The 16612-nt window shown below is 44.3% G+C and overlaps 1 protein-coding gene across 4 annotated transcripts in view; it reads left to right on the top strand.

The window, feature by feature from the left end:
- The window catches only part of GHR (growth hormone receptor), a 292432-nt gene that overhangs the window by 181004 nt on the left and 94816 nt on the right, over positions 1-16612 (top strand). For all 4 annotated transcript variants that reach the window (XM_083154198.1, XM_083154208.1, XM_083154187.1 and 1 more), the window contains one exon: positions 8824-8905. In XM_083154198.1, the coding sequence (XP_083010324.1) occupies positions 8836-8905 (70 nt within the window). In that variant the 5' untranslated portion in view covers positions 8824-8835. The remainder of the gene's footprint in view (positions 1-8823; positions 8906-16612) is intronic.

Raw genomic sequence — 16612 nt, 5'->3', positions numbered from 1 at the left:
CCCACGATAGACGCCAACCCGAAGCGTGGCGAGCGCAGCGGTGCGCGTCCTCCGACCTTTTCATTCCCCTACTATCCACGTCGGCGTGGAGTTGAGAATAGAATAGTGTGGCGAGCGCAGCGAGCCACCGAGCCCGAAGCGTGGCGAGCGCAGCGTGCCCCGCGAGGGGACGCGGATACCTTCACAGGTAAACGCGTCCCTTCGCGGACTTCACAGGTGTCCGCGTCGCCACGGACACCTGTGAAGCCCGCGAGGGGACGCGTATAACTGTGAAGGTATCCGCGTCCCCTCGCGGGGCTCGCTGCGCTCGCCACGCTTCGGGCTCGGTGGCTCGCTGCGCTCGCCACACTATTCTATTCTCAACTCCACGCCGACGTGGATAGTAGGGGAATGAAAAGGTCGGAGGACGCGCACCGCCGCCCCTCGCGGGCTCGCTGCGCTCGCCACGCTTCGGGTTGGCGTCTATCGTGGGGTGACGACGGGGACATCTATAATGTGAAATGGGTCATATTGGCCCATTTCACATTTTTCACATTTTTTCACTATTTCAATGTCAAAAAATATTTTAACATTGAACCCGATGGAAAAATCGGGGGCATCGCGTCGTGACCATTGTTAATGGTCCCGACCGACGCGATGCCCCCGATATTTTACCTTTCCCGACACGATTTCAATGTTAAAATATTTTTTAACATTGAAGCCTATGGGGAAATCGCGGGCATCGCGTCGGTCGCGTCGGGACCATTGTTAACGGTCCCGACGCGACGCGATGCCCCCGATATTTTATCCTAGCCGGCCAAATGGACCTGATTTCAAAGGAAATCGGGTCCATCTTATGGATCGTGTACCTTAACTAAAGGTACACGATCCATAAGATTTGTGGCCGTGCTAGGAAACAAGTACCCAATTGTGTTTGTTTGTTTGTGTGTATGTATGTATATGTGTGTGTGCGCCAGATGTATGAAGCTTCAAAGTGATAAAATGGAGCGTGATAAACAACCAGCCAATCAGCCCCTACCTGTCAATTTTTAAACCCAGCCTGTACGTTTAGCAATATACCATATAATAAAATGAATACATTTATTTATTCAGGCCTGTTTAAAAAAAACAATAATTGACAATAAAAATATAACTGCAGAGATCATATATAAGATATGGCAGATAGTGGACTGTAATATTATATATAAACATAAGTACTAAAGGTTATATAATATAAAAATAAATTCTAAAAAGCAAAAAAAAAAAAAACAGAAGGTAAAAGCCAGAGGTTAGCTTAACGTAGCAGGAGGACATCATAGGAAGCATACAATGCGTTTCATCATTTGACTTCATCAAGAGGTCTCACAGGGGTCATTGTATAACGCCATTGGTTGCTGACCCCTAATCCTGTTACTATTTATTTATTTACCGTTTCTTATATAGTGCAGCAGATTCTGTTGCGCTTTACAATTAAAGACAGTAATAGAACCAACTGGGTAACAACGGACAGACTTGGATGTAGGAGGGCCCTGCTGCAAGCTTACAATCTGTAGTTCTCTTGCCCAGATTTACTACTTAGGACAGTGTTTTTCAACCACTGTGACGTGGCACACTAGTGTGCCTTGAGCTGTTCTCAAGTGTGCCCCCAGATCTAGAGATGCCCAAACCAGGTTGCAGTCACCACCAGTTCAACTGTTATTTACTGGTCTTTTCCTTTAATGTAAAGGGCCAATGTATTTTATTTTTGTTACCTGCGGGGACCAGTGAGATTGTTTTCTATATGGGGCCAATAGGTTTTTTTTTTCCTGTGGGGGCAAATGTGTTTTGCCCTGTGTGGATCTCATGGTGTGCCTTGGAAATTTTAAAATCTTATTTAGTGTGCAGCAATAAAAAAGGTTGAAAATCACTGACTTATGGGATAGCCTGATCATAGGGAGTGTACTATACAATCTTTTTTTTTTTTTTTTTAAGCAAATTATGGTATAATTCCATTACCTTAGTCAGGCGCCTAACATCCACTCTCTCACACATATAACAAGTGTATATAATGAATATACAGTAGTGACATCAATTGTGTCTTACCAATTTTTTTAAATGATCTTCTAGTTGGACCCTAGGTGGACAATGGCTGGATTGGTTACTTATGGTCCACAGTGAGTTGGCCAACACCTAAGAATGTTTGAGATGGGGGCGTGGTGTAATCACAGGAGGCGTGGCAAAGCACACTTCAAATAAAATACAGAAAATTATTTCTTTAAGCGCCTTCCTGGCCACACCACAGCCCAGCACACAGCAGCATCTCCTGGGCTGAGGAGAAGAGCTGCTTCTGCTTCCAGGTAATAGGTGAAGGACCAGGATCCTCGATGGGCCTCTCCATCAGTTCTGGGCCTGAGTAATTAGTACCCCCCCTCCTCTTAAAACTCTGTATGTACAACTATTCATAGCTTGTAGTTACATGAAGACGGACCTCTTCTACTGCGCCTTTATAAAAAGTCCCTTTTACAGACCAGACCTATTTCTTTCTCCCAGTTAATGGTGAATCTAATATGCATTAGTTGTGTTGCTATTGATGTATTATATTAGTTGGATTGCTGTGCATACATACATATTGCTTAGCTGTCATTGATAGTGTAATACATTATAGACAGAGGAGAATTTAAAAGGGTTGTCGTGCTTTATACTGGATAATCTCTACAAACACGCAGATTAGCATGTATGTAATGCAGCTTTGTTCTGTAGGTTGGGTTTTATCATGTATAATGTATTTGATGTGTAAGTTGGGCAGCACGGACGGTGTAATGGTTAGCATTACTGCCTCACAGCACTGAGGCCATGGGTTCGATTCCCACCATGGTCCTATCTGTGTGGAGTTTGTATATTCTTTATGTGCTTGCCTGGGTTTACTCCAGTTTACTCCCACAATCCAAAAATATACTGGTAACTTAATGGACTCCTGACCATGGACTCCTGGTGCCAAATTCTGTGTTAATATGTGAAACATATACTTCTGTTTGGTGAGTAGTGAATTCACTGGGAGACAAAAATTCCTGGTCCCTTCATCGTTGTCTTTTCTGTGTACACAATACGGGCCTACTTGACTACATTTGAAAACTAATTTCAGGGAGATTATAGTTGGTAGTAGAATTTTGCAAAGCACCCTATTGAGGGGGCGTGTCATGCTCCTCCGAAAGGGCGTGGCTAGTTCCATATTTGGAGAGATTGTGAAAAGAGATTGTGAACGTGGCACCTAGAAGCGTGGGTGTGTACTGCTACATCTGAGAGGAATGTTTTAAAATGACTTATATCCAAATGTAGATGATCCCCAAAGCAGTTAGTTAGAGCTACTATAACTTCAAATCAAAATCAAATATATCTTTATTGTCATCAAATACCCACATGCAGTGAACACTTAACGAAATTCAAATATGGACAGTACAGTGTAGGAGAATAATAAAAGAAAACAGCATCAGAATACCAGATCAATGCACAAATCCAACTATTCCCGCTAATTATTCAGAAAATGAATTGCCATTGGGAAGAAACTCTCTCTAAACCGTCTTGTTCTACATAAAATTGAACGATATCTCTTGTTTGATGGTAATAGAGAGAACAATTCTCCACTAGGGTGCAAAGGATCTCTCAGGATACTCTTTGCCTTTGAGGGGAGCCGGTTTCCATATATATGTTGAATACTTGGTAAAGCGACCCCAGTTATTTTGCTTGCCAGTGATACCACTCTCTGAAGAGATTTGCGGTCAGCGGCAGAGCAGGAGCTGAACCGTATTAGGACACCGTAGGTGAGAACACTCTCAATGCGCTCACTTGGTAAAGTGCTGGGAAATGGCGCTGATGATTCAATGTACCTATCTCTCATTTAAAAATGTAACCGTGTAATGTGAGCTAGGTGAAATGAGGGAGATTGTTAGACTAATGAGGTAGAGAGGGAGATTGCTGCTATGTCAGGGAGTCTCCTGCAGAGTGCAGGGGGGGAGGTAACTATGATGTAACAGTGTAATGTGGGCTAGGTGAAATAAGGGAGATTGTTAGACTAATGAGGGAGGGAGATTGCTGCTATTTCAGGCACTCTCCTGCGGAATGCAGGGGGGAGGTAACTATGATGTAATGTTGGCTAGGTGAAATGAGGGAGATTGCTAGACTAATGAGGGAGAGAGGGAGATTGCTGCTATGTCAGGGAGTCTCCTGCAGAGTGCAGGGGGGAGGTAACTATGATGTAACAGTGTAATGTGGGCTTGGTGAGAGGAGGGAGATTGCTAGACTAATGAGGGAGAAAGGGAGATTGCTGCTATGTCAGGGAGTCTCCTGCAGAATTCAGGAGGGTAGGCAGCTATGAATACGGGGGAGTTTATACCTGATGTACTATAGAGGATATTGAATTGTAACTGACACCTAATAGCAAGGGCATATTTGTAAAACAAAACAAATGGTTACAGCATATACATGACTACAGCATCAAAGTACGGGGCATTCATTTGTGGCATCTGATATATGGGTGCATACATTTAGCAGATAGGCTGCAATGTCTAATCCCATCAAAAGATGACATAAATTATCAGTAAGGTAAGCAGGATACATTCACCAATATAGCAGTCTCCATAGAAATAATGGGAACAGAAGGATAGACTTCGACTGAAGGGTGGGTTTTCTTCATAGAAAGGATATTTGATGCCTAACCTGCTTAGAATAGACATCTAGATAAGTAGGAAACACTATATTTTGAACCCATGGAGCTGAATGGAACAGGGTGTAAGAATCACGAAGGACAGTAATGGCTAACCTTGACACTCAAGCGGTTGTTGAACTACACATACCAGCATGCCCTGCATCGGTTTTAGCATGGCCAAATAGTAAAACTGACGCAGGGCATGCTGGGATGTGTAGTTCAACAACAGCTGGAGTGTCAAGGTTAGCCATCACTGACGTAGGAGATTTTGGGATAGTTTTCCTGATTTTTTTTTTTTTTTGATTTTTTTTTTGAAGCAGCAATCATTTACACACACACACACACACACACACACACACACACACACACACACACACACACACACAAAACAGGTTGTTTTTGTCATGTATTGGATTGCCGCTTTAAAAATAAACTTGGAAAACTCTCCCAAAATATCTAACTTTCTGATTCTCACACCCTATTACATTTGGCCCATGGAACCAAATCATGATCTACAGGAACTTTGTCTATTTACTACATTCAAAATAATGATCCCCTTACGGCTTCTGCAATCTACTGTACTTTCATTTTGACTGTTTTTACTTTCACTTTGAGCTGTGACAGTTTTTAGCCCACAAAGTCTCCGCGCCACCCCCCAGTCTCTATCTGCTCCCACCTCCAATCTCTGTCTTCGCAACTCCCTCTCTCCGTGTCTGGCAAGTTTGCAACAGATCAGTGTCCCTGCAAAAAAAGCTTTCACTTTCTGTTATGACATAGTTTAGCACACAAAGGAGGAATTTGGTCACTAGTATTCACTTATGGCATTCACCTCATAAAGGTAAGGATCAGGTAGCCTTTTATATAGATATACAGATGTAGCGGGATTCATCTTTGCAGGTGATGGCGATGGCGTCGCCATCCCCTGCCCCGCCGCCATCTGTATGCCGGAAGGGGACGCGCGCGCACGAGGTGTGCGCGCGCGTCCCCTTCCGACGGTGCTGCCCTTGGTCGCCCGGTGCCCACACCTGGCAACCGCACCCCCCCACAGTGGCCAGAGGTCCCCCCCAGCCCCCTCGAGCGGGAGGCGGACGCAATACTGAGACGCGCGTGCGTGGGGGACGCACATGCATCTCAGTCAGATAGAGGCGCCGTGTTGCTGGCGATCCGCCAGCAGCATGCTGCTGGCGGATCGCCAGCAACAACAAGGCCCGATACATCTGTAGATGGCTGCCCAGCCTCCACTATTTCCAGAGAGCAGACATTGGTGATGCAGTATAACGGTGCTTCTCCATCTTGCAGCAAGACAGCCGGAGCTTATGTGAGTGACTAGTGAGTCACCACAGTAACGGGAATACTCTGCATATTGCATATTGATGGATTGCTACAGAGTGGTGGCGGGTGCCCAAGGCGAGAATTAGGAGACGTTCTGTTCAGGGTCCCGGGAGTTATGCGGGCTACATAAATATTATTCTAAATATAAGAATATCTGACTGTTCAACACTTCTGCCAACTAGATTTGGCTGATTTTTCTTTAAAATACTAAATATGTGAAAACATCTATTGTATTTGTGCGGAGAACCATGTTACAGAAGTGCAGAAAACATGTTGTGCAATGGTTTATTTTGATTTACTTTTGCACTGGAACATATTATTTTCATTTCACTCATGTGCATGCCACATGCTATTTAAAGACCTACATTAATAACACCACGCGTAACTGAACATGAAGGCAAGCTCTTAAGATGGGAGTTCTATTGCGGGTGGGATTTTGGCCATAGCAACCAATCAGATTCCACTTCTTATTTATTTAGCAGCTTCTAGAACCTTGATGGCTAACGTTGACACTCCAGCTGTTGTTAAACTACACATCCCAGCATGCTCTGCTTCAGTTTTGCTATTTGGCCATGCTAAATCTGATGCAGAGCATGCTCTGAAGATAATAGACAGAATCTGATTGGTTGCTATGGGAAACATCCCATCTTCAACAGAACTCCCATCTTTGGAAATGGATCCCAGTTCCTTTACATCAGTCGTTCTCAACCTCGGTCCTCAGGACCCCCCCCAACAGTTCACGATTTCCAGGTCGCCTTCCAGGTGCACTCATTATTTACTGACACATTTGAAAAGATCCACAGGTGGGGCTAATTACTTCAGGTTCCTTTAAGCTTGGGAAATGACTAAATATAATAAATAAGAAAAATAAAGGCTTTCATACTGTATATACAGTATGAAAGCATTTCTTTTTCCTATTTACTATATTTAGTATTTTCCCAAGCTTAAAGGAACCTACTGTAATTAGGGATGGCCATCGACCATCGATATTAGAAATCATCGATGGTTTATGTCCAATGTCGAATAGTTTTGACATTGATGGGGAGAACCAGAATAGTTTAGTTTTTGCTTTTTACTTAAGGAGCCAGGACACGGAGCATAGCTCCGCCCCCGGCACCCGCAAATCTCCGCCCCCGTATTTTGATTGGCCTAGAGGCCAATCAATCAAAGAAAATGGATGACCATCGATATGTAAAAACATCGATGGTTATCCATTGGATAGTTATGCACCAACATCGATGGTCAGTTACGCTTTTGCCATCGATGACAAAGGCAACGATGGCCATCCCGAACTGTAATTACAAGATCAAATTACAAATGCTGAAATAAATATACTTGCATATATATAAAACAAAATGACATTTAAGGTACACAGCAATATATAAACACAACGTGTTTGGAACCCGTTTTAACTGAGATATTGATTAGAAATGAAGCGAACTTCGTACTGTTCCTGGCTTGCTATTGGGCCAGGCAACGCTGCATAACAGCAAGTGCACCATAGTAAATTTACCTCACTATATTTTTTTTCAAGTCTCAGCGTGATTGCACCTCCACTGAGCTGCACTCACATATCACACGCCAGTGACTCTCCAAGTCACACCCACACACAACTATACAATGGCCAACACTTTTCACTTTTTATTGCTGTGTAAAATTTTATTGTATAAATGGGGGAGATGAATCAGACATTGGAAAGAGATAAAAATGACCCACCAATCAGTTTCTGTCATTTTTCAAACAGAGGGCGGGATGTTCTAACATCCGCTGCCCGTTTGTGCCCCCCTCCACCGGCTACCGGATCCCTACTAATTGCGTATGCACTAACATATGCGATCAGTAAGACAAAGGGAAGCTGTTGTGATAAGAGCTGTCTGAGACCAGGAGTCCCTCTGCGCAGGTGCAGACTGAGGGCGCCGGCAGTGGGGCATGCTGGGAGGGATCCGTGACAGATCCCTCACACAGCGCTGCGGAGAGGAGCCCATAGGCTTCTACAGGGTCTCGCTGGATTTTGCTGGTGATTCCCTCTGCAGTGCTGCCCCGACGGAGAAAGTTTAAAGAATACGTAAAAACCCAATAACGTTTTTTTACCGCATTTTCGTGTTAGAGCATTTTGCCCACAGTCTGTTACTGATTGGTCAGTACTTTATCTCTCACTTTTTCGACTCCAAGTTTTGATATATATTGCCCCTAATATAAGTCATTTTTAGTAAAGTGAATAGATTATTACTGTATACAGGGGTCTGTACTACAATGCCAGGGGTCATACAATAATCAGTATACAGTATTTAACACCAACATTATACAGGTACCCTTATGCCGGATTATCAGAGGTATATAGGGCAACCCATTTCACTGCGGGACCCTCCTCCACAGCCTGGCTACCTCCCACCAGCAGTCCATCTAACTGGCGGCACAGCATGGCTCCTCCAGTTCCACATCCCCCCCCCCTGTGGAGCGGCGCTCATCTCCCCTACTACAGAGACACTCATCTCCCGCACCGCAGCATGACTCCACCCCTCCCCGCTGCCTCACTCCACCCCTCCCCACTGCCTCACTTAAACCTCCCGCTGGCCCTCTAAGCCCTCCCACAGCCTACATCCCACCAAATTCTAATTTCCCCACTGGGAACCTGATGTACCCAGAGTAAAAAAGGTGCCGGACTATCAAGTGCCGAGAAATTGGTGGTGTACCAGTATTATTTAAATGAGAATTAAATTGTGGCTGATTTTTTTGCAAGACTCATTCAGTCTCAGTGCTGCTTATACATACAGTGTGTACATTGCTGTTTCTTGCTTTTAGTGATTGGTTGTGTTGTGCTCTGATTTCAGCTCCCAGGAGGTATGACTCTCTGGCTTCTCCTGTCAGCGCTGGCACTGGCCAGTCCGGGTGGCTTCATCTCTGCAAGTGAAGGTAAGTCCCGCTGTTTGCTTCATTCAGTAAGAAATGCATTGAACGCCAAATGAAAATGATATGTAACATGTCTTTGGTTATGCAGCGCGTGTTTTATTAACTGCTTTGTAGCGACTGTCCTCTCCAGTCGCAGGCTACCAGCTCCATGAGTATAAATGGAATAAATCACTGTCTGGGATAGTTTGAGGCACAACGTACTTTTATAGCAGTCTTCACTTTGGATTTCTTGTTACACCCTGACCCCACCAATGATCCGTTTGATCTCATTTTTGTCTTTGCTGGTAATTATTTGATATTATTTAAGGATTGGGTATAATGGTGACTTGAACCTGACCTGGGTGCATTATTACTGTGTTGTTGGGGAATAGTATGTGCTTCTGCCCTACATGTTACATCTGTGTTTGAAAAATGATAGCAGCAGATTGATTGGTTCTTTATCTCTCACAATTTTATCTCTCTCCAAGCTTTGATAACTTCAACTGCAAAAATATTTAATTAAAATAATTAGTGCATTTGCTTAAAACAACCTGCTCTACTTTTTTTAAGACACAACAGCAAAGCTGTAGCTCACTATGTAAACACTTTTATCTGCTATTTTGCAAAGGGAGCTTGTAAGCCAACAGTGACTTATACCCCTTTTACACCAAAACGCCGGGTCGCACCCGGCTTTTTTAGACCCAGGTTCAAGCCGGGTGCGACCCGGCGTTTAGTGCAATTTACACCAGGCGGACAGCCCGGCCCGCACCCCCCCTCCCTTTGCTTGGAGATGACAGGATGATGTCATCTCCAAGCGCCAATCACCGCCGCCGCCGGACCGGAACACTGCTGGGGGCAGCCCAGCACTAAGGTAAGCTGCTGGGCTGCCCCCAGTCCCCGCGCGCACCCCCCACCGTCGCACAGGAGGTGAATGGATGCCGCACACAGGCATCCGTTCACCTCCCTCCCCCGCCGCCGCTGCTGTCTGCAGGGTATAGCAGACAGCAGCGCCGGCTGTCAGTGTCAGGCTGACAACCCGTCCAACCTGCGGTCCGCAGGTTGGACGTTCCCCATTCATGTAAATGGGAGCCGGGTCATCCGACTCGGCGTTCCCATTTACACCGCCCTCTACCCAGGTCCTAGCCGTGTTCAGGACCTGGGTAGAAGTCCCGTGTAAAGGGACACGGCGTTAGGGATTTACACCGCCGAAGATCCGGGTCTGACCCGCCGCTGACCCGGATTTTTCGGCGGTGTAAAAGGGGTATTACAAACTCTATGAAATGAGTGGAGAGAGATATGTCCTAGAACAGCCGCCCCCTTTCTTGGTGCCCCTCTGACAGTTGGAGCCCAGCAGCCACAGTCTCCAATGTCTCTGGGAGTTAGGCCACTGATTCTCCTACTTAAATCAAGACACAACCTCTCACATAAAGTCCTGTCCTCACACCAAGCTTACCACAATTTTGCACAATTTTGGGGAGTACCCACAAACTCTGAGAACTGTCTCTCACCCTCCTGCATCACATCCACATCCTAATGAGAGGAGCAGGGCAGGGACGGAATGATCCCAATTTTGGCTGATGTCAACATCGTAGTCTTGCCCCATACGTGTGATGTCATGATTTGCGGCACATGCATTGGTATTTGAATGGTGTTTAAATCGTAGGAGACGGTATAGCACAGCAGAAGACCCGAGAACAGACCAGTGGGAGCGCGGTCCCACAGAGTGCTGTGGCCATGTCCGCTCATGGCCTGATACAATGCTGTGGCCAGGCTTTGGGTTTCGAATGTTAGGTTGCTTGGCTGCTACAGAGAATATATTACAATGCTACTGCTTTAAATCATACAGCATACTGTGTATGGGTATAATAGATATGAGACTTTGTTACCTTCCACGAAAAAGGTGCGAGCACCGGTTAATCTGCAACACAGGGAGAATGGGATGATTTGACCTTGTTGTGCTGCAGAGTAGACCACAAACCACAGGTAGCTGATCATAAAGGAAACCAAGCAGCTTCATATAAAGAGGCAGAGTCTCTAGGGAACAGTTATTTGTTACAGGGAGAGCCGCACATTCTTCCAGTCCAGTCATTAGAAGGCTGCTGCTACTGTATAGGAAGAGCCCTACCACACAAGTCATCCTGACCCGAGTGAGTCACGACTCAAGGCTAAATGTGAGGGGTGTTGTCGTATCTGTTTTATGTTTAAGGAATGTTTGTATCCAGATACAGTGATACTGCTTTCACATTGCAGAAATGGGTAATGACACGGTATTCTTAAATGGGACTTTAAAACGGGTCTGAGCCTTGAGACCTTTCACATTGCAGGTGAAAACCGTTTTAAAAATCATTTAATACCATTCAAACATTCAACCCGTTTAACCCCAAGGGACACGTTTCAAGCCATTGAAATAGAGCTGTTCAAACTGCCAAAAAAACGGCTTTAAAACGTGTAGGACTCTGCTTTTTAACCGTGTTGAAATACCAGTTAACTTTAACCGGTAAATCAACTCTGGCACTTTCACATTGCAGCCTTAAACGTTTTAAAATGGAAAAAAAACGGCAATATACCGTTTTAAAAGTGCGATGTGAAAGGGGTATTAGTATTGTTATGGTTTGTTTGTGTGTTTGTTTTTATTTTTTTTTAACTCTTAAGGGTTCATTTACTAAGATTGAAGATGGGTTGTTATGGGCAACCAATAAGATGATATATATTATTTTGTAGAAGATGCTCAATAAATAAGAAGTAGGTTATGATTGGTTGTTATGGGCAACATACCAGTTTCAATAGAAATCCCATCTTAGTAAATAAACCCCTTAATATAGGTATAGATGCAAGTGATAAAATTAATTGTGCAGGTAGTTACAACATTACCGACCACAGCCATCTACGGCCCACTCAGATTAAGGGCCAGATTTACTAAGCTTGACAAGTGATAAACCACCAGCCAATCGGCTCTTAACTTCCATGTCACAGGCTGTGCTTGAAAAATGACAGATAAGAGCTGATTGGTTAGTGGTCACTCTCCATTTTATCACATTTCAAGGCTTAGTACATCTCGCCCTAAAACCCTGGAACATTGTTAAGGAAGTCCTCCAGACTTTGAGTATTAAGCTTAGCCTATATGCAACAGGCTGCTAATACACCATTACTCACACTTTCCAACTTTGCCACTTTAGTGATCGGAACATGACCTCAGTCCAAGGGGGCTTGGCCTCATGAGGATGCCACATCCGCAAGCCACTCCCACATTTTTTCACTATGGGGGCATGGCCAGCGCTCTGTAAGCTGCTGGCCATGTCCTCGGCCCCTCTAAATAGATGCTGTGCGCAACTCCCAACTGCCCCCCCCCCCTCCCACACCGTGGGACACTGCCGGTACGTGATGGGACCGTCCCAAAAAAGTTGGGAGATAGGCATTACTGTAGGTGCTTAATTGTTTCATATTCCTTTTACCCAAGCATAGCTCCGCCCCTGACACCTATGAAGCCCCAACTCCAAGCTCTGATTGGCCCAGGTGCCAGTCATCCAAAGAAAAGGGTTGACCATCGGTGGATGAAATCAGCCATTGCATAGTATGCTCCCATCAATTGTCATTTACAATATCGGTATCTATTGTCATTATCAATTGCGACCACACCAATGGCCATCCCTACCCCACAACCATACAAACTACAACTCCCATGAGACAGTGGGAGCTCTCGCCACAGTCTTTGGAGCCTCTGTAATCAGAGGCTAACATGGGTCAGCTGCCAGTGAAGATCTCTTTGGGATACTAAAAAAGTGGGGACTGGCAACAATTCCATGATTCTTTACATAAAGCCCTGTGGCGGGAGACTACAAGAATATGGATATTGACTAATTTCCCTAGACCTGTGTTGTGGATCACTATGCCAACCACAGTCAAGTGGTACATGATGTGGGGCCAGATGTACTTGAAAAGTAGAGAGTGATTAACTACCAAACCATCATCTCCTAACTGTGTTTTTCAAACACAGTATGAGGCAAGCCATTTAGGAGCTTTACACTCTCCACTTTATCACTTTTAAAATGTTAGTACATCTGGCCTTTGGTGAGTAAAGAGGCTTTGAAAAGTCGCTCTCAGCTCCGTCTGCTCAGTGTACAGTGAAATCTCCATTCAGCTTGTACCTGTGTTAACTGGCAACCATATTTTGTAACCTCCAGAGAGATTTTGAAAGGAATATAATTACCCGTAGAAGAACGCTAAGAAAGACACATACTTAAAAGTTGTTTAACTTGCCAATTAAACAGTAAAACAAAAAATTGGAGCTTTAAGTTTGTTTGTGGGGATTACAGTATATAATGCCCTGTAATAAATTTATTAGATTACTGTATTGCCAATACAGAAATGAACCTATGTCTCAACACATTCAAATTACCCACAGTTTCCATAACTTGACTTCGTTTGAACTTTTAAATGGGATTGTCAGCTGTTTTCTGGACCTCCCGTATTAAGTCCGTCTCATTAATCATTCTTCTCACAGCATCAGAAAATCTTCCTGCTCGGAAAACTCTTCTCACCCAGATCATGTTGCTGTTGGCTGTAGGTTAGAAGTGTGTGTTTCTTGTTGATCTTTTACAATGGTGTGATGGAGCTTTATGCATGACAGGGAACCAGGCCATGGTGTCCAAAACATAATGCTTCATTAAGAAACACAGAGGAAGAGAACAGAGCTCCATGCCTGCAGCCTTATGTTGCTTCTTAGTTTATGCCAATTAATTGGATCATACATTTCACTGGGGGGAAAAAGTCTCCATTACCCATTTATGCCATTTATCCCATTCATCAAATTATAACCAGAGAAATCAGAGTTCTCCAGCTTTAACCCATACTATACATACCAAAAGCAATCCAGCCATGAGGAGATCCACACATCCACGGCCATTTTATTGAAGCCTGCAAATTGGGACAGTTAGGAACTGTTGGGAGTTATACTACTATACATACTGTGTACAGACAAAGCTGTTTTACAATTCCTTTCGTGTTAAAGTTTAGTTTCTTATTAAAGTTACCTTTTAGGTTTGTGAGAAGATCTTTGGGACAGATATATAAATAATCATGATCAATAATAAGTATTTGACAATTCCATTCCAGTAATGACATTATCATGCTCGCTGCACTTGTGACAAAGTTTATGTGACATCATCAGGCTGTTAGAAATCTGCCATGTACATTGGCTGAGAGTGATCACATGACATGAGTGCTACAGAATTTTCAGCTCACACGAGCAGATCATTGAAAAGCTGTCTAAAGCATTTTAGCAGGGAGTATTAGAGACTAAGACAACATGGAGTTCCAACATTTATAAGTTGGGAATATGTACATGGGGGTGTGGTGGTATCGTGATGGGGCTGTGCCTACACTGTTGGGGGTGTAACTATGGAAATGCAGTTGGAGGAATCATTATAATGCCTCCGAAATCAATACTGTCTCTACGAAATGGGGATGGTTGGGGGATATGCCTTGCTTTTACCAGGTACTGGCACTTATAAAAGGGCAATTTTCAATAGATTTAGTAAGCAATGTGTTGGGATGGAGACTGAGGAGAAGGGGGTAATGGAGTTGTAGGAGAAGAAAGTAATGGAGTTGGAGGAGAAGGAAGGGATGGAGAGGGAGGAGAAGGAAGTGATGGGGAGAGAGGAGAAGGAAGTGATGGAGTTGGAGGAGAAGGATGTAATGGAGTTGGAGGAGAAGGATGGGATGGAGAGGGAGATGAAGGACGTGATGGGTAGAGAGGAGAGGGAAGTCATGAAGTAGGAGGAGAAGGATGGGATGGAGAGGGAGGAGAATAGAAGAGAAGGAATTAATGGAGTTGGAGGAAATGAAAGGGATAGAGAGGAAGGTGCATTGTCACGGGTAAGGCCGTTTGAAGACCCAGACGAGGCTCAAGTATGGCGCGACTGATTAGAGGCGGAACGACAAACGTAACAGGTTTATTCATGCAACAAATCCGTAAAAAACATAGGAAGAACAATCAATCAGACCAAATGCAATAACAATATACATGAGTCGTCTGCGCTGCAGGAGTGCTGGGAGGATGCAGGCCAGACACCAAGTGCTTGCTAACAATGGTGGTGGACTGAGAGAATGCAGGTCAGTCACTTAATAAATAAAGAGTACCTTGCATGATGCAGCAAAGGCTTAAACTGTTAAGCAGAGCAGGACACCGGAATTAACCTATGAGCAGAGCTGGAGACAGCAGGACACCAGGATTGACCGACGTGCAGAGCTGGGGACAGAATGGCACATTAACCGATGAGCAGAGCTGGAGATACAGTAGCAGGACAGCATGATTGACCAATGAGTAGAGCTGGAGACAGCAGAGCATCCGGAATGACCAGTGAGCAGAGCTGAAAACAACAGGACACCGGGATTGACCGATGAGCAGAGCTGGAGACAGCAGGACACCGGGATTGACCGATGAGCAGAGCTGGAGATAGGAAGACATCGGAATGACCAAGCTGAGGAGCTAGTCAGGGATAGCCAGGGAAGCCAAATGGTGCAAATTACCGGGGTTGAACCAGACAGCAGGAATGCACAGCAGGTGAGACAGAACAGCTATCTGGGAACACCGGAATGGACCAATGATTAGCAGTAGTACAGCTCAATAGGATAGCCAAGGAAGCCAGGCAATGTGTAGATAGGAGATAGAAGTCATGGAGTAGGAGGAGAAGGATGGGTTGTAGAGGTAGGAGAAGGAAGTGATGGAGAAAGAGGCAAATGAAGTGGGTCAAGAAGAAGAAGGGATGTAAAGGGAGGAGAAGGAAGAAACAGAGAGGAATGAGAAGGAAGGGGTGGACATGGAGGAGTACATCGATATAGAGATAGAGATGGAGAAGGAGGAGAAGGAAGGGGTGGACATGGAGGAGAACATAGAGATGGAGAAGGAAGGGGTGGAGAAGGAATGTAAACAAGGTGAAGAACCTGATTTGTGACCTCAGGTAAGATACATTAATGGTTCTTGTGGTAAGAATGGTCAACAGGATGCAGGATCAACCATTATAACCATTATAATCCCTGGATTTAGAGGATTTAGGTTACTAAATGGGTGATCCAGCCCTGCATAGAGGGAGAGGCAAAATTGTAGCATTGATTTCGGCAACAACTGTACATTTATAATTTTTACTGAGGCTGCACTATTATTGTCCGCTTTTACAAAACCGTAGGTTAGAGAAATAGTTATTAGCTGTGTTTTGCTATTCTGAGCCTTTTCAGATGCTGGAGAATCCCTTCAACTAAGAATTGATTATTTTTTTATTAAATGCCATCTGAATTCCGATGCTCTGCACAGGCCGCCTTTGTCTTTCTGTTATTATATCTTTTTCTGCTGACCTGCCCTTTAATCTGTTGCTCAAGTTTTTTCTTTTTCAACAGGTTTTTAATATACTTTTATTGACTGTGTCAGTGCCACTGGGGGAATCGTTGTTTTATAACTGTAACTTTATGGATGTCTGATACGCAGAGGTGTAGCGTTTGAATGCCCTATCCATTAGCATGCTTTGTCAGCCAAGGCCATGCTTCCCTACTTTTTGACTGTCGTTGTTATTGTCAGATGTTGTGCTAGGAACAGTGTCACCACAGCTCTGGAGCTGCTCAAAGACCGATCTAGCTATATATATACTGTATATGCATAGAGATAGAGATACAAATATATCTTTCTCTAAATATTATATATATATATATATTACATACATACATACATACATACATGTT

The sequence above is a fragment of the Crinia signifera genome, chromosome 1 (genome assembly GCF_055691185.1).
Source record: "Crinia signifera chromosome 1, ASM5569118v1, whole genome shotgun sequence".
NCBI lineage: Eukaryota > Metazoa > Chordata > Amphibia > Anura > Myobatrachidae > Crinia > Crinia signifera.
The sequence above is the reverse complement of the archived record's forward strand: the minus strand, read 5'-3'. Positions and strand labels throughout refer to the sequence as shown.